The sequence below is a fragment of the Corythoichthys intestinalis genome, chromosome 4, assembly GCF_030265065.1.
Source record: "Corythoichthys intestinalis isolate RoL2023-P3 chromosome 4, ASM3026506v1, whole genome shotgun sequence".
Classification (NCBI taxonomy): domain Eukaryota; kingdom Metazoa; phylum Chordata; class Actinopteri; order Syngnathiformes; family Syngnathidae; genus Corythoichthys; species Corythoichthys intestinalis.
In genome coordinates, this window is record NC_080398.1 from 58,340,723 (window position 1) to 58,368,179 (window position 27,457).

The 27,457-nt window shown below is 38.6% G+C and overlaps 2 protein-coding genes across 2 annotated transcripts in view; both read right to left on the reverse strand.

The window, feature by feature from the left end:
• LOC130914776 (uncharacterized) overlaps positions 1–27,183 on the reverse strand; it is a 41,068-nt gene extending 13,885 nt beyond the window's left edge. Inside the window, exons 1-7 of the mRNA XM_057834276.1 lie at positions 27,031–27,183; positions 20,086–20,202; positions 18,289–18,934; positions 17,909–18,044; positions 13,978–14,147; positions 12,041–12,178; positions 927–1,153 (exon numbers count right to left, since the gene is read on the reverse strand). Of these exons, the coding sequence (XP_057690259.1) occupies positions 927–1,153; positions 12,041–12,178; positions 13,978–14,147; positions 17,909–18,044; positions 18,289–18,934; positions 20,086–20,202; positions 27,031–27,087 (1,491 nt within the window). The 5' untranslated portion in view covers positions 27,088–27,183. The remainder of the gene's footprint in view (positions 1–926; positions 1,154–12,040; positions 12,179–13,977; positions 14,148–17,908; positions 18,045–18,288; positions 18,935–20,085; positions 20,203–27,030) is intronic.
• On the reverse strand, positions 1,178–12,029 carry LOC130914777 (coxsackievirus and adenovirus receptor homolog). Its single transcript, XM_057834277.1, has 2 exons — positions 6,724–12,029; positions 1,178–6,217 (listed from the first exon to the last, which is right to left on the reverse strand). The coding sequence occupies exon 2, from the start codon at positions 6,207–6,209 to the stop codon at positions 5,355–5,357; it is 855 nt and encodes a 284-aa protein (XP_057690260.1). The 5' UTR covers positions 6,210–6,217; positions 6,724–12,029; the 3' UTR covers positions 1,178–5,354.
• Positions 27,184–27,457: the final 274 nt, after the last annotated feature.

Sequence of the window (27,457 nt, forward strand, 5' to 3'; positions counted from 1 at the left end):
GCACCTCCCGAACGATATTTTATGACACCTAAATCGGACATATGTCATTTCCCTTCCCTGGCTTCGGAGAATGTAAACAAACCAAAAGGCGTGACAGCTAGCCGACATGCTAACCCAAACAGAGTGATGTTTCAAAGTCTTCGAAGCAGAAAACCACACATAACTAGCCTGGATTTATTGACATGACGACTGGATTGTCGATTGTCTTTGTGGATCGGCAAACCGCCCGGCGGAGTTCGTTACAGTTCGTTCCCCGTGCTGCTAATGTGCATGAGGACAGCGTTTTACATGCCTATCAATGATCAAACGTAAGTAGTCCTTTATTTAAAGAAAGTTTGTAGTGTTTACTTTGTAATCGCTTCATTCGTATTTGACATAATACAAAACAAGATGTTTACTCACTTCCTCGTAAGTCCAATGGTCCCACAGTAAATATCCACGGTGAATGGGAACCTTTTGAAACTCCAACAAGGCGCATACGCCTCTCCCTCATACAGAATGATTTTTCTGCAGCCGTTTGGCTGGCGTGATACGAAAAATAAACATATTAATCCGCAAAATCAGCTGAATCCTTCGTCCTCATACACAACAGTACGCTGTATAGTGAAGACGACGCCTTCTACCGTACACGTCACAGCGCCCTCCTCCACAATGCAAGACCGAAGCCGGAAGTCACTCATTTTCATGGCGCGGGATTAAAAAAACTAAATAAATATAGCAATCGCTTCCACACACATCCAAGCGGTCCATATCATTCAGGAGCATAAAATGCCGCGTGTATTATGAAATAAACATGCTTTTTCGTGTCACATGCACTTTAAGTCTGGAGGTCTTTTTACGTGTACAGTCTGTCAATCCACTACAAACCGCCCCACTCCATGACAGTAATTAGACATCTTCAAGTAACAAACATGACATTAACAGACCTTTTTATTTCTCTTGAGCTGCATGGAGAAGTGCCGAGGTCTCAGGTGGTGTTTTGTAACTTCCTCACTTCTGCCAGTCTCCATACATTCATTTTTTATCCTCTGCCCTTCCTCCTCCTTCCTCTCCCTCTCCCTTCTCCGTTGTTCCCGCGCAGTTAGATGACAGATGGAGCTGTCCTCCACAGAGTCAGAGCCTCCAAGGTTTGGTGACCTGAAGCCTGGCCTCACTGTGGGACAACACAACAAAGACAAAATGTATTCATGTCAGCAAGATAATTCACCCAAAAATACTCAACTGGACTGTTTTTGTTTGTTTGATACCAGCATATTTTTTACAACCTCGCTCATTTTTCATTGAAAAATTAACTTTTTAATTTACAACGTACAAATTAGGGATGTCGCCGATCCGATCACGTGATAGTGAATAGGGCCCGATCACATCATTTTCAAAGATTCGGGTGTAAAAGATTGGGTTTTTTAAATGTATTTGTGTATATTTATTAGTCTTAACTCATAGGCTGCCAGTGACGGTGATAGAAGTCTAATCCATTTTGACTGCAGTCAAATTGGAAGCTGAACTCCTACAAGTGATGAACAGAACAAAATCGCTTTGCCTTTAATTCGGAAAACTAAAGGTAGGAATAAAAAAACGCATTCGCACTGCACGGAATTTGTTTAAATCAACTCCAACGACTAATTAAACCCCTGCTAACTGGAAGATTAAGCCTAATATCAAACATTTGAACTTCCCCTTTAAAATAAATCCCTAGCCATTAAAATGTTGTCTATAAAAGTTGTAAAGCAATAAAACAAATAACAAAAATGAACGAAATGAACAAGAATCCTTCAAAGTATTTCATAAAAGTGATTCCAAATTATTTTTCGAACAGATCATGTGACTAGCACCTGAGAGACGGTCCTTTGCTTTGCTTAGCCAAAACGACATCTGAGGAGGCAAGATGCAGATTTAGAATTTCTTTAAACCTAAGCTTTCAAAAGCTTCCACAAATGAGCTTGAACACGAACAGTGTCAAGATACAGTGCAGGCCAAAACTTTGGACACACCTCATTCAATGCAATGCAAATTATGGTCACAACCCCATTGAAAAGGCAACAAATTCCATTTATTAACCCTGATAAGGCTTACTTGTGGAATAAAAACCTTTTCAGGTGTCTGCATCTTAAAGCTCATTGAAAGACTAACAATAGTGTGCAAAAAAGTAAAACGACCAAAGGGTGGATACTTTAAAGAAAGTAAAATATAAAACCCATTTTCAGTTATTTCACTTTTTTGCCAGGTACATAATTCCACATGTTCATTCATAGTTTTCATATCTTTAGAGAGAATTTACTACATAAACAGTAGTTAAATATAGAAAAGGCACAAATGATGAGGTGTGTCCATCAACATTTTTTCCTTCCCCCCTCCCACCAAAGTCAAACTCTGCCTATGGTTACAAACTTAAAGGTTGGTTACAAACGGTAGATAGCGCTGTCTGTAATTCCAAGTGGCTCCTTGAATTGGATGTGGAATTTTTAGAGGACAACAGTCTCTGAGCCAGCACAGTTTGCAACACACGGAGATATTTTTTTCATCTTTACTGGACAAAAATCTGAAGTAATGGCTGTATTTTCAGTGAGCAAATGCAGCCATTTGTGGCATCTCTCCAGCCTCTTTCAATGTTTGCGTCCTGACGAAGTATGGACGCGATGCTATGCTGGCCGCAAATTCTCACCGATCACAACCTCACACAGAATAGTAATACACATGACCCTAGGCCTGTCGAGATTACAAATTTTAGTAGGCAATATATTGTCTCATAAATTGCGATATGCGATATTATTGCCTGATTTTTTTAACCTATTCAACCACGAATATAGTGACAATACATCCTAATAAATCACCTATTAAAATGCAATAAATTGTTTTTCTTAAATAAACCACAAACTACAGGGTGACCCAAAAAAAAGTTTACACTCAGTTGACTGCTTGTTTAAAAGCCATTGAAACATATCTAAATAGGTCACTCAATGCAGCTGGTAATCTGTCGTCTCTACAATTCCTGTGCTTCTGCTGAAAATGAAGAAAACTTCAGCTGTACCTGAATTGCTGCGTGCCGGTCTGACACCTACTGAGATTGCAGCAAATCTGAGAATATCCAGATGTGCAGTCTACAAAGTTAAAAAGAAGCTGAAAGATACTGGAACAGCCTCACGAAAACCTGGGTCTGGAAGTGCCGATCGGTGCGGACCAAAAAGTTGATTGACAAGGGGATATGTGGCCACCCCAGAGTCCAGATCTCAATCCCCTGGATTATAGCATATGGGCAACTGTGGAGGACAGTGCCTGTAAGAAGCCACAAACTTCTGTGGCAGCCTTGGAGAGGTCCATTGTTAGATCTTGGGAAAAGATGACAGCATCCTACATAAAGAAGACCTGTCAAGCGTTCCGCAGGCGCCTGGAGGCTGTTGTGACACTTAAGGGAGGACACATTGAAAAATAGAGTGTACTGTACATGTTCTTTACAATAATGTATAATTTGTGATTAAATTCGAATTCTAAGATGAATAAACATGGCATTTAAGTTGTATTATGGCAGTGTAAACTTTTTTTTGGGTCACCCTGTATATTAAGTTATTTAAAAAATGCATTATAAATCATTTTAAAGCTAGTTAGGTGCAACCCTCTGTCATTTTTGTTGTCTGCCAATTTGAGCTCATTAAAAGTGTTAATTTGATCCAAAATGACTGTCATCTTGTCCTGCAAAGTGCGCATGCAAAATTTAATGCCAAATTATTATCATTTATTGTATCAAATTATCATTGCCAATCACATTTTTCATAATGGGTGTCATTTTAAATTTATTCTTAGTGTAGAATCTGAAGTATATGCGATTGCCTCCAGAAATCTGAAAATGATATGCATTTATTTTGAAATGTTCACCGGAAGTACGTTGGCTAAGCCACTAACTTTAAGCTTTACACTCAGTAAAAAGAAACAAAAACAAAATGCACTTCTCTTTCGTCATGCATGTTTTATCAGTAATAGATTTTTTCTTTCTTCTTTTGTTCGCATCGCTTGCAAATTCTTTAATCCAGCGAGTTTTCATGTTTGATGTGTCACCTTTTAACTGCAATTTTGCGTTGTGGAGAAGACTCAATGTTTTATAGCAGACTAAAGTGGTTAAAACATTGTCTTTTAGCCTCAATGTAGCAATGCTAAGGTTTTACAATGTTTAATATAGAGGTATTTCCTTATTTTGTATGTCTGGAGTTTAATTCCAAGGCGTGTTGATGGCCAATAAAAATCTTCGAAAGCTATTGGAATCTTATAAAGTATGTAATCAACACGTACATGTGTGAGTGCACGCAGCACACGCACGCACATAAGTATGCACGCACGCGGTGATAAAATTGCAGCCGAGAAAATTACCGCCCTCATTTTTATTCACCGTGTGATAATTTGACTTACTGCATATAGCGACAGGCTTATTAACTAACGCACGTTGTTATGCATAGAAAAGAAGCTTATACCGCCTGGGGCAAGAATAAAAACTGTCCCTCTGTCCAATGACACTGTCATTTTTGTTCCATTAACTCGTTTTTTCGGTCAAATTGTTTGGCATATTGTCCTGATGAGTTAATGTTGGTAATTAATTTGAATTTTTAAAATTGATTTTATTCAATTTTATTTTGCAGTATCATATGGTTAAAAAAATGTACCTTGAGTGTATTTTTGCAGTTTGGATGTGACTTCTTTTTTATTCAGGAAAATGCACTTAAGTTTGGATGGGACTTTTTTTATTCAGGAAAATGCACTTAAGTCTTTACTGTTACAAACAACAACGTTATAAAGTTGTACTTTATTTTAATAATTACTGTATGATTATTATTTAATGATGTGATTATTTAAGTTGATCGATATTACCTTTTTTTCTTTAATATTAAAAAAGACGCAACCTTATGCAGGTGTGCTTATAATAATAACAATAAACAAATGATACTTTTTAGTATCACCTGTCTTTATGGTTTACTACAGCGTTTGTTAACGTTGTCGCTTTGTAAATATTCTTTATTTGAAGGTGAACCGCTCCATTAATTCTGCTACTAGCGAGTTTATTTTTTTAAATATATTTATTTTACAGTTACTCAAGATCAGTCAAGATCCAGATTAGTTTTCTGTTAGGTGTTAAAATGAAATTGATGTTTTACTTTAACAAAATGTGCTTTTTTTCTCCCAAGTGTAACCTTTCATTTACATGTGTATAAAAAAGACAACCGACATACTAGAAATAACATAACTTGTTTATTAGATTCAACACACGAGTAAAGTGAGATTAAAATCAAAATGCCTTTGTGGTAACAGACTTAACAAACAATGTTAACAATTGTGATATCACTTATCGAACATGAGTTAACAAAAACTAATTATTTTTCCATTTCAATTTCCTGGGATTGATCTTTTCGTTTGCGGTAGCAGAAAATGGCAAGGACAACTGTGACAATGAAGAGTATGGTGATAGTGACAACGATGGCAGCGACTGCAGTGGTTGTCAGCAATCGTGGACCGCTCACATTGTTGGCCTGGGGCAGGGAACAGTCCAGGTGAAGGTCACAGTGTTTGCTGCCCACCATACTTTCCACCGTGCAGCGATAGCTTCCACACTCCCGCTTGGTGATGTTGAACTGCAAGGTGGCTCCTGTGGGGTCGACAATGGCCTGTGTAGGCAAGACCTTATTTCCACTGGTCTTGGACCAGATGTAATGCAAAGGTGGGGTGCCTTGCAGAGAGCTGCATTTGAGCGTCATACTGTTGTCGTCTTCGTCCACAGTGCACAGAGGCTGACTGGGTGCCTCCATGACTGTCAGGTCTAAGATCTTCTGGTCCATTTCTGGTAACTTCTTTACCCGACAGCGGTACATCTCCATGTCTGACAGACGTACATCTTTGATGATGATGGATGCGTCTCCATTTTGGGGATCCGCTGATGTGAAGTGGACCCTCCCCTCCATTGGTTTGTACAAATCGGAATACAAGCGGCCGCCCGTAAACCAAATGATGGTTTGCTCCTCTCGGTCTGCAGACACGATACTCCACAAGACCTCCGTGTACTGTTGAGAGTCCATGGTGTAAGAGTACGCACAGGGTAGCTGGACACTTGACCCCCGGGCGACGTAGTAGTGGTTCCTTTGCTTCTGGATTTCCAGAGGGCATGTTGGGCAAATGTTGTAAAACACTCCCAGGAGGACAGAAGGCCAAAGGAGGTGCCACATCATCACCATGTATACACCTGCAAGTAAAAAGCAAAATATACTGGAATTAATAAAATGTATTTTATGTTGTTTTTATTCTATCACGATAAAGAAATAGACTTGACATCAGTAATTATTTTTTCATTACAAGTGTAAAAAACAATGGAAAACAGAATTACGCCGACATCAGTTAGATGTATTTTGCCTCATTACAAGTTTAAATGCTTTCAATCAGTAATGTTTCCACTTAAAATAAAAATATACAATTGATGACAGCATTTTTCTTTCATTACAACTGTAAAAAAAGATAATGAAAAAAACAAACTTACTCATCAATAAGCATAAGCATTATTACAAGTGTAAAAGTTATCAGTCAGCAAGGCTTAGACTCCGTAATGAAATTAAAAGAAAAACAACCAAAAAAAGATAACACTGCACTATTTAGTTAATTTGGAAAAATGATCAATACACAACACCACAATTCTAATGTTTCTAAAAATAAATAAATAAATAAAATAAAAATAAAAAAAGTTGGATTTCTTACCTGCTTATCTTTAGGAAGGACTATGCACACCAACGACGGCAATACTTGTCTGCTTCTTTGGCATTTGGTGTAAAAATTCATAACGAAAAAACAACTTATATAGGAACGAAAAGATCAAAGCATCAAAGGGCTACTCGTGACGTCACGCTCTTTATTGACGCGCCTCCGCCGCCATGTTAGAAGGCTTCGTGTACCGTCACTTCCGCTTAATATCCGCACTTTTGCTCGCGACTTCTTTTTTACACGTTCGCTAACGACCAACTCATCTCACCATCAAGATGATTCTGAGCAAGGTTCCAAGATCATCGATCCACCTAAAATATCACAAGGCATGGAAACACCACGCAAGGAACCTACCAAAGTAGCAGAGACAGAAAGCTATCCTGTGAGGATTACTAAACCAACTTCATGTTATTATGATAGTATGCACGCGTTAAACAAGAGAAGTTGGTTGTAAGATTGATTTGAAATTTTAAATAGTACAACTGTTCGGAAAAGAAGGCTTATAACTACATGTTTCGAAACAAAAAGAAAAAATAATAATGAGATATCTTCGTAGGAAGGAGCGGTTATGTATGTACCTGTTATTCAGCATTATACCACTAGGTGGTGTCAGTTGTACGTGTTCCTTATGCTGACAATAACAAGTCCAAAATAAATAATGAATGGAAGTGAACCTGCCAAGTGTCTGTGTAGCTCTGTGTCGAGCTTAAAAGTGTTTACATTTCGACATAAAAGGGAGCAACATAACAAAAGTAAAAAATATATGTCAGAAAGATGTGAGGATAGAGTAAGGACAAATAAGGAGGACGTGGGGTGGTGATGGATCATCACCCATCTATCAGCTATAGTGGGCCAGAATGCTGCAGGGGTGGCAGTATGACACATGGACACACTCAGGGATGCTGGCTGTCATGCTGCTTCTCTGTATCCTACAGTGTAATACGCAGGCAAATGGGACTCCACGCAGGGATGCCATTGGGTCACAACCAGTGAAACAGACTATCTGAGTGTAGGGCCTCATTATGACCAAGGATAGATGGTTACACACACACACAAGGCACACAGACAGCTGTAGGGGGACAAAGGGAGCACTACAGTTGAGCTGCACACACCTCATTCATACTTTATAGACAGCGCATATAGGGAATGGGACGTACTACGTCATTGTTTGGATACGCCTCCATGCTGATAATATCCTTTACTTCCGGTCCGGCAGACTCAACGGGGATTGTAACGTGTGGTAGTGCTAAACTAATTCCTTTGGTGTATTCGAAAGAAAATATGGGTGTGTATTGTTGTGTTAGCGGGTGCAACAGCGTCTCCCACGACAAAAGGGCAAGGAAAACTGGACACACTTTTCACCGTTTTCCTGCATGGAGGACCAAATATCAGATCACGAAGGCACGACGGATGGCTTGGGTCGCAGCGGTTTGTCGGAAAAGCATTTCTTTTGATCATATTTCTGCTGGAATGAGAGGTTTCAGTACGTTTTTTTTTTTTTTTTTTTCCCAGTTGTGTACATCTGCAATGCGCGCCTACTGCTACTACTACTCACCTATCTGTTGTGTTCCTAAGTAAACCTGCTGACAACACATCCCGATTGGTCACCATCTCTTCTTGGATTATTTGACAAAGAAATTTGTTCAGTTGAGTGGTTCCATTTGTCTTGTGTCGGACTCAAACAAGCCCCTGCAGCAGACGCCATCTGGGTCTGCCTTTCTTGTCAATAGACTGTGGACTTTAATGCACATATGTATTCTGCCTGGCTATTTAACTAAGGCCAGTGAAGTGTTTTTTTTTGTTTTGTTTTGGGTTTTTTGAACCACTTTGACAAAGACACGTTTCATTGTAATGTTGTATTTATATATTCTATTATTATTTATAATATATTCTTGTTTGCACTAATGTAGACTTTAGACTGTCAATTCAAATAGTGTTGGAAAAGTTGCAATACCTAATATAGAAATGCAAGAACTGTAATGTACATATTTATACACCTTTATTTACCTAAGGCCACTGAATGTTTTTTTTAACTGCTTTGAAAAATACAGGTTTTGTTGTGATCTTGTATTTATATAGTATATAGCTTTTTATAATGTAAAAACACACATAATAGGACACCACACAGCTTCCTTGAAGCCGAACTTTTAACAGCACGTCTGCCGCACGCAAGTGCACGCGAGGCGATATATCGCAGAGGAAAAATTACCGCCTTCATTTTTATTTTCTGTGCGATAAATGGAATTATTGAATATAGCAACAGGCTTACATGATGAACCTTTTTTTTTTTTGTCCTAGAAAACGTGACGTGATGTCACTCCCAAACTCAAGAGCAACATTTCTATTCGAAATGCTCTTCGCACATGACTACAGTATTCTTCATTCTACATAAATTATGAGGCAATAACAAAATAGTAACACACAGGCACTAAGGAAACGAATTTTAATCAGATTACTGGTTTGGAAAAATTAGTTCTTGAATGAAAGAAAGTAATCAGATTAAGGTTAGTCGTTACTTAGTAACACGTTACTAACAACACTGCAAACAGTATCATCAATATTAGAGGTACACCAATATGGGATTTTCAAATGCTGATACCTATGTCTTAAAACATTTTTAGTCGATTACAGATATTCAATTTTTTAAGCTGATATACTTTTTTTTTTTTTTTTTTTTTTTTTTTTTTTAAAGCGCATAGATTATAGAAGGCAATATTTCTTTTAAATGCTTCAACAGCTTCAAATTTACAATGACTTGAGACATAAAGGATTAGTCTAGTAATCAACCCGATAGACTTCACCATCAGTTGACAAGACCGTTCCCACTGACATTGCGCCACACCTTCCCGTAGGGTGCCAGCCACCCAGTCACAAGTTGAGTTGGCTTTCACTGTGATAAACTCAAACACTGCGTTCAAACCCCAGATTTAGGTGGAAACAGGATGAAAGTTTTACTGCTTACAAGCAGGCAGGAGTGTCTCAAGAGTTATTTGGTCGAGGATTCGAGGTAATTACATCATATATGAAATAGCAACATGCATGCACTTTGAAACGCTGTGAAAAAAAAAAAAAGAATAAAATAGTGTAACTTTGGCTTGAAATACTGTATTTACGTAAAATGAATGTTAACTGCCCGTTTTTTTTTTTTTTTTTTGCTTTTAACCAAGAATCCAAACTGTTTTACATTCTTATCTATAGAAATTCCACAAATCAAGCATTTATTTACAAGAATTTTCAACTTAAAAAGCTCTTTGTTTTGTGACAGCTGCCATGTTGGATTACACAATACCGTAACTTTGCTTGAAGTATTTACGTGAAATGAACATAACTGCCCGTTTTTTGCTTTTAACCACTAATCTAGACTGTTTTACGTTCATATCTATAGAAATTTAGTGATTAAAGCATTTATTTACAAGAATTTTCAACTTAAAAAGCTCTTTGTTTTGTGACGGCCGCCATGTTGGATTTTTGTATCGCTACACAATAGCGGAATTCAACCTAAATAAGTTTTGACTGAATATAGAAAAATACAAATTTTGCTTTTGTTGAGTAAAAATTAAGATGATTCTGCATGCTTTCCTCAAGTATAAAGATTCTGATGTGAAAATTGAGTGATTTATTAGTTGTTGAAAACTGCACTAAATTGAAAATTAAATAAAAAATTAAGTTGCTATATTTGGGAAAAAACATGTTAAATATTGCCATTGATCCTGGAAATATAGGTGATTATCTCTGCATTTGGTGATTTTTTTTTGTGTCCATCTAGCGTAAGATTTGAGAATTTCATAGCCATTTTAAATTTTGTTATACTTGTATAAAAAAATAATCTGGATTTTATTAGGGAATGACTATATTTTTTGATGTCGCCACTTATGGAGACTCGTAAATGCCAAAGGGAGGTGCCTGTTTTGGTTTTAGGTCGCTAGCGGCTTTGGTTTTGAAAATATTTGAATTTTAAGTTTTTTAAAATAGGCCCCCTACGGATCGCCCCGTGTCCCATCAACTGATAGCGAAGTCTATGATCAAACCAACGAATGCAGCACTTTTTATGATTATACACACTCACCAAGAACAGTTAATTATTTTCAAACAATTAAACCCACCAGGACATCACGACAAGATGTAAACAAGTGAAAGTGAGCGTTGGTGTTGGTGTTATACTTATATAGCGCTTTTCCACCTTTCAAGGCGCTCAAAGCGCTTTACACTATCTCGCCATCTACCTACTGGTGACGCAGCACCAGGAGCAACGTTTAAGAGGATACTTGCTATATACATAGATACAAAAAAATTGGAAGGCTTGAATACGAATAACCCATCTTTTTTAATATTTTTTTTCTTAATGCAGATGAGAGAAATATGCAAGGTGGAAGGCAGGACACAGTTTTTATATTTTATGGTTTTATGTAGCCTTAAACTGCATTCAGACCGGACGCGTGTTGTCGTGCGGTATCGTGTCACACATCGTGCTTTTTGTTCACACAGAAAATAGAAGTCCCGAACAACTCCCGCTACCCGTAATGTAAATATAAATAATATATCGACATCTCATAATTTTCTTACTTTTTTTCCTCCTAATATTCCTTCAGTCCCCTAATTTTAAACCGAAAGTAGTTTTTTGTTGATAAAAACTTTACGCTGGTAGAAATCTCAGCCCATGAAAACAACTTCTGTTTCACCTAATGTTAAAATAAGCAACAAAACGACTTTTATCTTTACTTTTACAATATATGACTTAATTTCGTAATGTTCTGACTTTATTCTTGTAATATTACAAATGTTATCTTGTAATATTATGACCTAATTCTCGTAATATTCTGACTTTAATCTTATAATATTACAAAAGTAATCTTGTAATATTATGACTTTTTACTTGTAATATTACAATGTGTGACTTTATTCACGTATTTTTCTTTCCCCTTTGGACTTGTTGACTGGATGTTGAGGAAGGTTCCGGGCCGGCTCTGGCAACTGAAGTTACGTGAATTAGAAAACATATTTAATCGGCTGCTTCCTCATCATCGCTGACATCTGTCGTAGAAAGATAAAATCAGCCATCTTCCCTGCGGCGCAAAATTTGAACGCGCAACATCGCGGGGCACGGCCTATCTGGTCGAACGTGCAACATTGCGTCATGCCTGACGTGGGTAGCCCGTTGCGAGGCAGTTTGTCGCGCATCAATGCACTATTGCACTCTGTAAGGGAAACTAATGGTGCTTTCGGTCGGAATGCACTTTTATCCTCTGTGTTTTGAACAGTTATAGCACTTGAAATCACTGGAACAAAGACAGCCATAGAAAAAGTAGTTGAGCACCTGTTTGAGCGACCGTGTTTTTCCTGTCAATGGTAGCCTTTGGCCAGGTGGAAAGACAGGAATTGAAATGTCGATTGGCGACTGGTTCGTTCTCTCGTCCACTCAAGAAGGCCATGTTTCTTGGTAATGCTGCTGAACCTGACATCACAAAGAAAAATCCATTTTAGTTGTATCCATGACTGTGTACCTATTACCGGCGTAATCTGCGTAAAACCTCACACTTGGGTTGTGTTCTTTTATATCAGGCATGAAAATGGGTCGGGGGTTAAAAAAGTCAGAACGGTGTGGACGAAATATGTTTCGGTAGGGCTGTCCAAACGACTAATTTTCTCCCGATTAGTCGACTAATAATTTTTTTTTTTTTTTAACGATATTGGAAAAAAACTATCATTGCAATTTTTGGGGAGTTTGCGATATTAAAACGAGAACATTTTCACCAAATAACTTGAATAGCTCTATTTGGAATAGCTGCACTGTGGGCCAAGAAAAAGAGTTTGATCGCTCTGCTTAGCAGGAGGGAGAGTGAGACGATGTGGCGCTGTATGAGCATGAAGCAGAAAAATATGAATCTATGTTGTTTTTAAATAAAAACCCGATCCTATTCACCCAATTCCGATGCTCTGAAAAATGGCGCCATTGGCCCAAATTTATATAACGCAGTTTAATACAGGATCTGCACACTTACTGTGTTTATGAAGTACAACAAAAGTTGAAATGTTGAAAAAAAAAAAAAAAAAATCGTTATTTATATGACGAACGTGACGTGCTTTTATTTTCACCGGTACAACGTTGGCTAAACCGCTTAGAACTTTACACTCCACAAAAAGCACTTTTCGCCATTGCTTGTGGTGTCACCAATAGATTTTTTTTCTTCATGTTTTTGTTTGCAAATGCTGTTAACCAGTGATTTTTCATGTTTGAAGTGTCACCTTTTAACTGCAAGTTTGCATTTTGGAGAAGACTGCCAATGTATGTGTAAACCAAATGTCAATGTTGCAACGCTAAAGTTTACAGTGTTTAATATAGATGTGTTTCCTTATTTTGTATGTGTGAACTGTAATTCTACGGCGTGTTTATGACCAATAAACATCTGGACACAACAACTGGAGTCTCATATGTCATCTACACGCACGCACACAGTGATAAAACGCAGCCTTGAAAATTACCGCCCTCATTTTTTATTTACCTTGCGATAAATGGACTCATTGCATATCGCGACAGGCTTAGCAAATTCAATAAAACATGTCGTCAGTTAGTTAGATGGACTTACAACCCCCCCCCCCCCCCCACACACACACACCCCTAAAAATGTTCTCCTCAGATCTACACAATTCACGTAGGTCACCCTTTTTTACTTCAAAACGGCGAATTTCGCTGAAAGGTGAGTGATTTTCATGCCTGTATATTATACAGTGGTACCTCTGCTTACAATTGTCTCTTCATACAGAATTTTCAGGTTAAGACACGCCTAAATGTGACAATATTGCCTCTTGTTACGAAGGAAATTTTAGGATACCATAGGCAAAAGCACAGTATGGCTGGTATTTGCAGCTTCCAGGGTTTACTGAACGTACCATACTTATAGCTGCTCCGTCATTGGCTATTGCCTAGCATTCCTGGCATCCAATTGGCTAAGAGGGACCTCTATTGTATGTGTGTATCCCAGCGTCCTCTTCATTCGCCTCTCGTGTTCCGACAGTTTTAAAATGAGTGTAATAACTTTTATTTTTTTACCCGGGGGGGTGCCCCACTATTTGAGAAGTACTGGATTAGGACATTTGTATTGAAAACGGGTCAGAATTTTCAAGTTATGAAACTGCTTCCAGAACCAATTAATTTCGTAAGTAAAGGCACCACTGTACCACTTTGGTCCAGACCGAAAGCAAAACACGCACTCACGCACCGTTTTAGAAATTAAATCCATCATGGAGACTTACCTCTTAGGCAGAGAAAAGATAAAAAGTCCTCAGTTTTGGGTCGACGTCTGGTTAGACTGGTAATTACTGCTAGGCTGTGTCCCTGCCTACATTGTGTTGATGACATCAGTGGTGGACCAGGAGAACTGGGTGGAGACTGGGCAAACTTTCTTTGCGCTTGCAGCCTTGGCCTACACAAACATACATAAACTTGCCAAAATTAAAAGTTTTTCTGATACAGAAAACAAACAAACAAGTGTGGCAAAAAAATAAACTAGTGGTGGGAACCCCTGGGTAGAGCTGGGCGGTAAACCGAAAATTTACCGTCACCGAAATTCTTCACGATGACCGACGTAATTTTGACCATGTCGGTAAATTCGGTAAATTAATAAAACAAGAAAATAGTCTTTTCATCCCGCTTTGACTGTTGTTCGTCTATGCTCATTCCCCTTTAAGAAAGCAGTGAATGTACTTACGTAGGGAGTCACGTGATCATCAGGAAGCCAATCAAACAGAAGCCCGGTAAGCTAACGCTAGCAGCTAATGCTACAAGCAAAACGTGATGGAGTGTGGCTTAAGGGAGGTTCGCCAAACTTTCACCCGACATTTAATAGACTTGGTGGCATCCAGACGGGCTTTCACCAGCTGTCCTCCCTTGTTCTCACAATTTCCGGAGATGGTGCTTTCAGTGCTTTCTACCGGTAGCCAGGCCACAGGCTAACGCTAGCCGCTAACGCTAGCGGCCGCTAGCGGCTAACGCTACAAATGAACGTGATGGAGTCGGATAGCGGCTCTAACCTTGTCGAAACGGCTGAATTTAATGAGTAGATTGGGCATGGACTGCATCTAGCAATTACTATGTCGCGTTATTTTGTATCTGACTGTGTGTGATTTCTCTGATAGCTTTTGTGATGGTAAAGCATTCAGCATAGCACAAATGGCCCCAGCTATTTTTCTGTATGTGTTAAATTCTGTGTCATTATTGCTATCATAAAATCTTAAGTGTTTCATTTGCAGAAGATCAATATAGCTTTAATGTGTGTCTGTCTGTCTGTTTGGGGGTTCATGTATGTGTGCATTTATTAAAAAATGCACTGGGGGGGGAGACCCTGAAACCATAAAGTAAATACTTGTATTAAATAATTATGTCACAGCAGCCATTAACAATAAATTGTCTTTTTGAAGTGTACTGTTCGAGCTGCAAGTCATTTGTGTTACAATGACATGTTTGCACAGGCATATCGATTTTGACAATGTACATTGTTCAAGCCATACACTCTGTTATAAATGCTCATACTTGAATTCTTATTGTTTACAATTCATTTGTATAAACCTAATGTCTAGACTGCATGTACATTTGTTAAATATATCAAATTGAATGCTGGTAACTAAATCAACAAGAAACTGTTAATCTGTATTTCATGCATTGATTCAGATTTTCAAATTATATAACAGTCCGCTTGGACGACTTTATCGTCATTTATCGTTATCGAGATAAATCTGCTCCATTTATCGTGATACATGTTTAAGGCCATATCGCCCACCCCTACCCCTGGGTAGCTTCACGATACGATATGATTCGCCATTCAAGGCTCACTATAAAGATTCTCTCTTGATACTGCGAATTATTGATACACGGGTCAGGAAATCATTCGACGATATTCTACAATACAACTAAAACAGAAAAAAGAAGCTCTTTTCATCCTTCTGCTGTGCATTGAAATGGGTGTATCGCTAGTAGGCATCCAATCTGTTTGAATTGAACATTTGTTCATTCACTGCCATCCCATGCAGTTCAAACAAATTGGACATCTATGGCCTTCTATGGCAGCCAATGAGTTAATTTTGGGGCATGCCAGGTCATTTCCTTGTGATTTGGGGTCACTTCCCATTGATTTTATGGCACTTCTGGGTCACTTTGTGCTGATTTGGGGGCATTTATCATCGCTCTTGTAAAGCGTCTTTGTGTGGCTTGAAAAGCGCTCTAGAGATAAAATGTATTATTATTATTATTATTTACATAACATTTCCTGTTAATTTTAGGTTACTGAACAAGAAGTGACCCAGGAATGTCCCAAAATGAATGGGGTGTGACTCAAAATAAAAACTGCTTGCTGTGAATGCTCTAGTTTCAATGTTCATTCATCCACTCCCAGTGAAAATGAATTGGTCATCTAGCGCCGTCAACAGCAACCAATGAGTTAACATAGGCACTATGGTAAAGGAAAATTTTGGTAGCAACCTTTTGGTTCCTTTTTATCTTTTACCAGTGACACCCTTTTAAAGACAATATATCCCTTGCGGGAGCATATCGATAACCTTTAGGAATACAAGGTATCGAGATACATTACCATCTCGATATAGTGGTATGAACCCTTTGGAATTTCTCACATTTCTGCATAAAATCACCATCAAATGTGATCTGATCTTTGTCAAAATCACGCAGATAAAAAACTGTCTTAACTAAAACCACCCAAACATTTATAAGTTTTCGGTTTCATATTTTAATGAAGATAGTATGCAAACAATGAGAGAAAGAAGGGGGAAAAATAAGTGAACCATCACACTTTGGCAGCAATAACCAGACGCTTCCTTTAGCTGCAGATCAGTCTGGTACATCAACCAGGACTAATCTTGGCCCATTCTTCTCTACAAAACTGCTGTAGTTCAGTCAGATTCCTGGGATGTCTGGCATGAACTGCTGTCTTTAGGTCATGCCACAGCATCTCAATGGGGTTCAAGTCTGGACTTTGACTTGGCCACTCCACGACGAGTATTTTGTTCTTTTGAAACCATTCTGAAGTTGATTTAATTCTGTGTTATGGATCATTGTCTTGTTGCAGCATCAGTCCTCTTTTTAGCTTCAACTGTCTGACAGACGGCCTCGGGTTTTCCTGCAAAAAACATCCTGATAAAATTCATTCTTCTATTAATGATCCCAAGTTGTCCAGGCCCCGAGGCAGCAAACAGCTTGATGCTCCCTCCGCAATGCTTCACGCAGGGGATGAGTTGATGATGTTGGTGAGCCGTTCCATTTTCCCTCCACACATGACGTTGTGTGCTCCTCCCAAACAATTCAACTTTGGTTTCCTCAGTCCACAAAATATTTTGCAAAAACATCTGTGGAGTGTCCAAGTGCCTTTTTGCGAACATTAAATGAGCAACAATGTTTTTTTTAGACAGCAGTGGCTTCCTCCGTGGAGTCCTTACAAGAACACAATTCTTGGCCATAGTTTTACATATAGATGATGTGTACACAGAGATATTGGACTGCGCCAGTGATTCCTGTAAGTCTTTAGCAGACACCCTAGGGTTCTTTTTTACCTCTCTGAGTATTCTGCACTGAACTCTGTGTCAGCTTTGGTGGACGGCCACTCTTGGGAGAGTAGCAACAGTGACAAACTCTCTCCATTTGTAGACAATTTCTCTGACTGTCAATTGATGAACATCCAGACTTTTAGAGATGGTTTTGTATCCTTTCCCAGCTTTATACAAATATCCTTGATCGCAGGTCTTCAGACAGCTCTTTTGACCGAGCCATGATGCACATCAGACAATGCTTCTCATCAAGACATCTCACACCAGGTGTGTTTTATAGTGGGGAGGGCAGCTTTAAACCACTCATTAGTGATTGGGCACACACCTGACTTAAATTGTTTGGTAAAAAATTGGTTTCAATTGCGCTTTAAGTCTCCTTAGGCAGAGAGTTAACTTATTTATTTCCCCCCTTCTGTCTTTTTTTGCATGCTATACTCATTAAAATATGAAAACCTATAAATGTTTGGGTGTTTTTAGTTAAAGCAGACACTGTATTTTCATTTGTGTGATTTTGACAAATATTAAATCAAATTTGATGGTGATTTTATGCAGAAATGTGAGAAATTCCAATAGGTTCAGATACTTTTCATACCACTGTATATTGTGCTATAAAAAACAAACGAAAGTATCTAACCTCCTGCTATGTGGGTCATCCTCGTCACAAAGGAGGTTTACATGGTGGCGCTGAGGGCGGGTCTGCAAGGGCCAGCTCCAACTCGAGCTTCCTGACAGCGAGGACTGACACTGGATGGTGCCATTAACTAATGAACCTAAAATAAAAGCCAGAGTTTTTAGTTCCTGAACAAGATGAAGAAAATTACAACAGTCCCCCACTTGCTTATTTTGCATTGAATACTGTCAAATCCCAAAATATAATTACTATTGTGTAGCTTATACTACAGTGCATTTACAGTAAATAGCTTAGACCTGATAGAAAAAGCCTAATGTAGACTTCAATTTTATTTAATGTGGATACTACTCAGAGCAATTTTAAAGTAGAAGACTGGTACTGACCCCTGATGCCTTTGGGAGAGCTTGACCTCTGATTCCTGGCCGGGACATGAGTCTTCACGAGTGTCTGTACATTCCTGGGTGGCCTCCTATTTTTAACTGAGTGCTTGTGCTGGGATATTTGAGTTTGTTTAGTAGTGTTTGTGTACTTAGACGTTAACACTGATGAAGAATTTGACATTTTATATGACCGTAATGACCTGGTTGAAATAGAATTTTTGTGCGCATGTTGTTGTAAGCTGGTGTGCGGCACAGTTTTTTCGCGATATCCTTTCGGTTTTGTGTACGTGCGCTGATCTGTATGAATACTTTTAGTTTTCCGCGAGGATACATCCTGAGACGAGGTTCTTTTTTGCACTTTGTTGCTGTGGTCCCTATTCTGTTTTGACTTAACTTGAGTGTTTTGCAGATCATGTGTTTTTTTCTGCTTATTCTGCAGTCTGTGTGAGACTCTTTGCTGTTGAGGCTTTTGACTTGACTTTTGGGGTTCGGGAGGAAGTGTAGTTTTTGATGCAGGCTTGCGTTTGTGCCCGTGTGTCGACAGGTTTCCATGTGTGGCTCGATGTGTGTCTCTGAATTCCCTGAGGGAGAGGAAAAGAACTTTGCGCACCAGACGTTCTTCACACCAGGGCATCCCATCGCTGATGTCCTACAAAGTATAGATAGCATAAATCAGTGGGAGTTCTCCTACAACATGCAGTGGTACCTAGGGACATGAAAACTTTGGTACTCGAAAAATTAATTTTACATAGTTTTTCGATGCTTTTCTGTGTCATGTTACGTAAAATTATTAAGCATTAAAAAAAAAAAAAAGATACGCAATTCCCACTCACAGAAAATTTTTAAAAGTGGTTCCATAAGATCCTGTTGCCCTATTGGCCAGAATCTTTTCTCATTGTGCTCAGAAACCACAATTCTGCTGCCGTATTGGTCAGAATCTTTCCCTTCAATCTCAGTAACATGACTCTGCTCTCCATATTGGCCTGTTGTGGATGACGTTTCAATTTGGGTGTCGCAGAGTGATGACGTGTACAGGTGCGACGGTGTTGTTGGTGGAAGATGGAAGTGTTAAACATCCTCTTCGCACAAGTCTCCTCGCGTTTTTACGGCCACACACGGTCCGATACATTGGTATCACTGTCGGACATCGGCTCACTCGAAAGTTAAGTTTCCACCACAGACTTTACTATCACACGGGGCTCGAGGCCGATCCGTAGGGGGCCTATTGTCAAAATCACTATGACCATCTATCACTAATCACTTTTTATCTCGCAAAAATGCACAGAGAAATCCCTCGCTGGCAGCTGCAAGGCTAAACCCTCCCCCACCGGTTGTTGCTCAATGGGAGTGAGTCAGCTGTGCAACACGAAGAATGGAGGAGGTGAAACTCCTTGCAATACCGTGATACCGTGAAACTGTGATATTTTCGCTTAAGGTTATCATACCGTCAGAATCTCATATCGGCACATGCCTAATCCAAACATGAAAAATACAGTATTTGTCATAAGGGTAGTAGTCTGTTAAACCCCCACTTCAAACTGCAACCTTGAAATTGAGATTCTGTCGAACATCCTGACGATGTTGATGTAAACTACCCGTGCACCAAATGTTTTTGCTGGAGAGTATAACAGAACTGTTTAACTAAATTAAGTATCTAGTGCCATGGATTGAGCAGTTCAGTGAAATACAAATCTCGATCTTAGAAGTTATGAAATATGAAGGTTATATTTACTAACACAGACTGCCTATACACATGCACAATCGTTTTCTGCATTAATAAAAAATATACATTTCGCTCACATATTTCTTTCTGATGATATTCCGTTTGGGTCTGTCTGTACTCATCTTGCACACTTGACATGAATGACAGATGCTTCTTCTGCTTTGCTTACTGTGCCGGTGTGGAAATTTTGTGTCCTGTGAAAAGAAAACCAATTTGATTTCATTTGTTAAACAGGATTATTTTAATAGAAATAGAATAGAAAGTCTTTATTCTCTGTACAGAGTACAATGACATTTAAAGCTTCGTCATAATCTGCACTACATTAAACAAAAGCAAAATAAGGCCAATATAAAAACACATGTTACAGGATACACTGGGAATAAAGTGAATAAGTGACTAGCAGCAAGTGGTGATGTAGTGGTAAAAAAAACGGTACTTATATGACAATTTACAGTCACCAGTAGAGCTGGGAATCTTTGGGCACCTAACGATTCAGGGGCTCTGATTCGCTTATAAAACGATTATTGATGCACCCCCCCCCCCCTTTTATTTATTTATTTATTTAAAATGTTTTGTACATTAGTTCCAAAATTGTTGAAAAATCCTCTCAGGCTAAACCAAACTACTATTTCAGTATCAAGTTAACATATAACAGTAAACAAATATACAAAAATAACAGTAAATAAAAAACTCCAGTCCCCATTCTGTATGAGCAGCTTTAAACTACATTCAATTAATTTAATGTTGTGAATCAACTGTTAGAGTTGTTAAAATTGCTCCCGTTATTCCACAATTTCCCTTCTGTCTACTTTTGTCAAAGTTTAAAACTTTTTCATCATTTAAAGATAGATTCAAGACAAGATTCTGATGATTTAGGAGTATTTTAGATAAAAAGTTAATTAGGCTCACTACAACAGAGCCTTCTAGAGAGGTCTACTGCTTTAAGATGGCGGCTGTTTACTTACGCTGGAAAGTCTGTCATTTCGCATCTCTGTTCAATAATACATGTTCTAAACACCGACGTCGTCTGTCATTTTGCACATGATATTTACTCTCGGTCCGTTCCTCATTGCGTCCCAAAAACCGCGCTGACTGTGTTTTACTTCCGCTTTACCTGGTATAATTAATTAATCGGAATTTGGATATTTGTGAATCGTTCTCGAATCTTCCACGGCCGAATCGCGAATAATCTAAGAATCGGAAATTTCGCACGCCTCTAGTAACCAGACCAGAAGGCAGACTGCTGACTTGATATGATAGTGCAAATGACAGTTTGTTCATAGATATTGATGTAACTAGAGGTCGACCGATATATATTGGGCCGATATATGGACTTTTTTCCAACATCAGCCATCGGTTGATTAACAAACAACAAAAAAATCGAGAAAAATGGATTTTGATCAGGCATCTGTGTGGGCAACTGTGGCCGCCGCTGACAGACGATAAGACCCCGGAAGGACCCTGCAGCAGCTTGAAGGCAGGCTGCTACAGGAAGCTTCAGGCTTGCCTATTTTGTAAATATTGTAAGATTTTTTTCATCTTGCATGTGAGAATATGCAATATTGCTTAAGCCTTTTAGGGTGTTTACTGAGTGATCCTTACGCTCTAAATATGACTCGTAGCATTAGTGTAGCATTATACATTAACATTAATGTTAACTTGTCAAGAGTCAAGAATCTGCATTGGACAAGGTGATGATTCTGGAACTTTTTTTTGGTGCTGTTCCAGTGAGATTTACAAAGATGACTGCCTGAAGAAGACATCAAAATTCCCTCAGTCCTTGATGATATGGGGCTGCATGTCAGGCAAAGGCACTAGGGAGATGGCTGTGGTAAAATCTTCAATAAATGCACAAGTTTACATTGAAATTTTAGACAGCTTTCTTATCCCTTCAATTGAAAATATGTTTGTCATTTTCCAAAATGACAATGCATCGTGCCACAGAGCTAAAACTGTTAAAGCATTCCTTGGAGAAATACTCATTCAGTCAATGTCATGGCCTGCAAATAGCCCAGATCTCAACCCTATTGATAACTTGTGGTGGAAATTGAAAGAAAAAAAAAAAAAAAGGTCCAAAGCAAGGCTCCGAACTGCAAGGATGATCTGGCAACTGCAATCAAAGAGAGTTGGCACCAAATTGATGAAGAATACTCATCAAGTCCATGCCTCAGAGACTGCAAGCTGTCATAAAAGCCAGAGGTGGTGTTAGTAAATACTAGAGATGTGTTTTGATTGTTATTTCTTTGTTTGTTTCTCATGATTCCATATTTTTATCCTCAGAATGGAGTGATTCCATATATATTTCCCTGCACTTGCTCTCTAAAATTAACATTTACTGACCACCACAAGGTTTTTATTCATTTCTTTTAGTGTTTCTGAATGCTAAAGAGTTGCACTTTCGAACAAAATTTTTTTTTCCCCAAGCTTTTTATCCGAGGTTGTTCTACATGATAAAATGTCTGACTGAGTTTTCGTCCGAGACTGGTGATTCCATACTTTATGCTAGGAGTTGTATTTGAAAATATTGTGCTGTTCTTGCTGATTGTATATAATCTTAAAAAGAAATGCTACGTTCATTGGTTTGGTAGCACTGGAACGAATTAATCCATTAAGTCTTAGGTGATCATTGTAAATTTGAAGCTTCTGAAACAATTTTTAAAAAATTGCCTTTCATTATGTACGTGCTTTTAAAAAAAAGTATCGGCCTCAAATATCAGCTTACAAAATCGGCTTCGGATATTAGATATCGGCGGAAATTTTTTTTTACATATCGGTATCGGCATTTGAAAATCCCATATGGGTTGACCTCTAGATGTAACAGTGCTAAAATGCTATAATATAACTAGGCATGTGCCGATGACCGGTTTCAAGGTTTAACGTGGTATGAAAACGTCACTTTTTCAAAACCACTAAAATTTTCCGTAATTCCGTAGTACGATATTAGATCATTTTTGTCCCAAAAATTTAGCGAAAAATCCGTGGAGCGGCAGCGCTCACCCCTCCCCTTCCGGTTGTTGCTCTGTCTTGTGTCTGTCGGTGGCATTACACCTGAGCTTTTTCCCCCTCAAGAAAGACAGTCACTAATATGGGAGTACTGCGGCTGCTGAAAAGAAACAGACGGCCACGGCTTAGAGGACGAAGGACAGCCGACATTCTTGCTGAGGGTGGTGGCCAGGGGAAGTGGTGGTAAAACGGATACTACAACGTAAGATTGTTCATGAGGCAGATAACGTATCTAGTTAGCATGCCAAGAGGGCTAACAAGTTTCCTCTCAACTATTAGCCTACTTTTGTAAAGTCTTCCGCCGTTGTAATAGTAAACATCTGTTCAAAATAAGATTTTCATAATTCAGCCTGTGGTGTTTTTTCTCTCTGGCGACTTTGTGTTGAGAGCGGGTGGGTGGGTGTGTATAATGCGTAAACAATGATAGGAGTCATACACACGCGCTCTGTCTCTTACGCTTGCTCTCCATTAATATTCAACTAACACTAATCGTAGTCGTGGTATGCGTTTTACATCAAATCAATTTGATCATATATTGTTTAAGTCCAGTATTATATTACCAAGGGTTCTTGTTCTAATGTTGAGCAACTTGAGCTGTGGGTTAAGGGTTTAGTCTATCAGTTCTATTTATTTCAATGTATTTATTATATTCATGTTGATGTTCCAAATTGAAAATATGTTGTGAAAAATTTTAAATTCTGTTCAATGTTTTTTTTTAAACCCATACATCTCAAAATAACACATTTTAGAGCTATAATTCCAATGCCGTGATACAGTGAAATCGTGGTATTTTTGCTTAAGGTTATCGTACCGTCAAAATCTCAAGCTGGCACATGCCTAAATGTAGCTGCAAATATTGCATATGCAGTACCCAGATTACACAGTGTCCAGATTGAGACAGTTGCTGAGAATTTATTAGTTTGTGGCATACAATGTAATTTTTGGCAGCCTTTTTAAAATTTCATCTTAGTCTTTTGGACGATAATACTTATTAGTCTTTGTCGTATTTTAGTCATCACAAAATGTGTTTGACTTCGACCAGTTTTTGTTGACGAAAACCCAAGACTAATTTCGTCTAGTTTTAGTCAAAGTTCACTAAAAATACTTTCCTCTCTAAAATTAAAAATTTTTACTTCAAAAATAAATAAAGTTTCCAACTACCGTATTGGCCCGAATATAAGACGGCCCTGATTATAAGACGACCTCCTCTTTTTCAAGACTCAAGTTTGAAGAAAGACTTTTTGAACACCAAAATAATTTTCATACAGAAAATAATTACAGTACAGCCGAAACAAATGATTATAACAATATATTTGAGAGAAAAAGCATATTATTTTGCCTCATTCAAATCTTAATATCTGAACAATTAAATATGTAAACTAAAGTGCAATCACATTCGTAAATGAATGGCTTCTGGTTTTTAAATATAAATAAACTAGGGCTGTCAAAATTATCGCGTTAACGGGCAGTAATTATTTTTTTTAAATTAATCACGTTAAAATATTTGACGCAATTAACGCACATGCCCCGCTCAAACATTAAAATGACAGCACAATCACATGTGTACTTGTTGTGTTTTTCGGAGTTTTGTCGCCCTCTGCTGGCGTTTGGGTGCGACTGATTTTATAGGCTTCAGCACCCATGAGCATTGTGTAAGTAATTACTGGCATCAACAATGGCTGGCAACTAATTTATTTTTTGATTGAAAATTTTACAAATTTTATTAAATCGAAAACATTAAGAGGGGTTTTAATATAAAATTTCTATAACTTGTACTAACATTTATCTTTTAAGAACTACAAGTCTTTCTATTCATGGATCGCTTTCACAGAATGTTAATAATGGTAATGCCATCTTGTAGATTTATTGTTATAATAAACAAATACAGTACTTATGTACCGTATGTTGAATGTATATATCAGTCCTGTGTCTCATCTTTCCATTCCAACAATAATTTACAGAAAAATATGGCATATTTTGTAGATGGTTTGAATTGCGATTAATTGCGATTAATTACGATTAATTAATTTTCAAGCTGTAATTAACTCGATTAAAAATTTTAATTGTTTGACACCCCTAAAATAAACCAATCTATTGTGATAAAACAACAAAATTGCAATAACTGCATTAACAATCAAAGTGAAGTCTAACTGTAACTATAGTCGTGAAACAAATTAGAATAAGGAAAAACATTGCAATAAAAAATTGCAAACTGGTTAAACTTGAGAGAAGCTGAGATCTGTCATGACAGAACATTACTTCAATGATATCTGGCGCCATCTAGCGTCGTGAATGGGGAGAGTAGCTGAGATCTGCCATGACAGAACATCGCTTCAATGATATCTGGCGCCATCTAGCATCGTGAATGGGTATAATGTCTAGACCGCGAATATAAGACGACCCCCTCTTTTTCACTCTTATTTCAATGCAAAAAACACCGTCTCATATTCGGGCCAATACGGTATTTTGAAGGAACATTGACGGATGAGGACATATTGCAGCATCTACAAGGACAATGCCAACTTGGTGATAATACACACACTGCAGGAAAACAGGAAATTACTTTCAATAAATTATACGCACCTGGATGCCGCAAACTGTATTAAAAAAAGTTGTCAGAGAGTTTAACAGGAAGCTCGCAATTAGCAATAGCCTAATGCTAACATGAACTTGAATGCTATGCTAACGCTACGAGTTACATTTAATGTGTGATGATCACTCCGCGCAGACCTTTAAAGACTAAAGCAACATTGCATACTCGCTCTTGGCAAGATAAGACGACAAATCTTACTGTGTGTGTGTGTCTCAAAAAAAGCTATGGGGAGACTGGAGGGGACACAAGTGTGAAAGTAGGCGTGGCGCAGCAAGTCACATGAGTGGCACAACCATACACTGCTACGTTGCAGGCTAACTACACATTAAATGTCACACATTGTGAACACGTGACGGAAACTATTCCCCATTTTCATCTCGTTCTCGTCTCATCAAACGAAAACTGGCACTCGTCTCGTTATGTTTTAGTCTCCCAAAACAGATTTTTAACTCGTTATGGTCTCGACATCGTCATGAAAAAAAATGTTCGTTGACGAAATATTTACGTTATCGCCATCATTGAGGAAAACAACGCTGGTGGCATACATGTGACATTGTGGTGGCATTAGCAGTGCAACGACAGTAACATTTCACGACCAATGTCACATTTAAACACTTGAGTTTCATCTTTTCAAGATTTGAAAAAGTACATTCACTTCACATTTCCCCGAATGTGAAAATGTACCTTTAGTTTTATATTAAGCACATGTAAAGTGAAGAATTGAAGAGAGGTCCACAATATGTCGACGTGCAACTTTGTTTATCCCTTTGGCATTCAACTAGCTAGCATCTGTGAGTGGACATATTCCAGTAAAATAGGCAAAACAAAATGCACTGGAAAGGACGGAAATTGTGTTAGTGTAATCCGGTTTTAATTGACTATTACTCCTGTCCATCCGTGAGATAACAGACTTTACAGTTGTAATAAATCAATACCGACAATGCTTCCTTCGACGGATTCAAGTGTAATTTGGCAGTCACGTCGGAGGTCCCATAAACATGAGCTTTAACGATGTTAGCAACTACATGTTCATGAAATCTGGCGAAGCGAACTGATCCAACTACACGTCTAAAGATAGGCCTCATACATTTAGTCTGGCAACATTAATCGTTTCAAATGGTTACTTTTGTCATTTATGTTGCACTTAGATTGCGATAACATAGCAAGGGAAGTAGCTATTCGCCGTCTGCCTGCCTTCTCACTAAACGCATTGTACACATCGACGTGTGGATGTCTACCAGTCTGAACGACACCGAGCAGTCTTGTAATGCAGGATGATAAGGGAGGTGGATTACGTTTGAGCGGACACGATTCTGGTCAGAGTCGTGAAACAAAGCAGGAATGAAACAATGGGCTGCTGAACAGATCACCCACCTCAAACGGGATAACCGGCCTCGCGTTGCTACATCGTGAGCACTGTGCCCACCTGGGGTTGTAGCAGTAGCAGACAGACCCTCACGGACAAACCTGGAGCCAGACACATTAGAGCCCCCGCCGAATGTGGCTCGTCCGCGTGAAGGTTCCGCACGCACACGGCCTGGGTGCGCGTGCAGCATCGTGCGCATGTGAAAGGCCAGTCTCTTCCGGTCTACTTAGGGGGCGTGGTCTCCTCTCCCCCCAGAACCCGAGCCCAATGTGAGCCTGATAAGGCCCCCAACACGAGCTGTGTTAGTTAAGTAAAGTACAGAAAAATAAATGATAAAACTATACTTCTTTTATCATTATAAACAGTGCTTACCGAGAGTATAAACAGTGCTTACCGAGAGTATTGGCACCCCTGTAATTCTGTCAGATAATGCTCAATTTCTCCTAGAAAAGTTTTGCAATTACAAATGCTTAGGTAATAATATCTT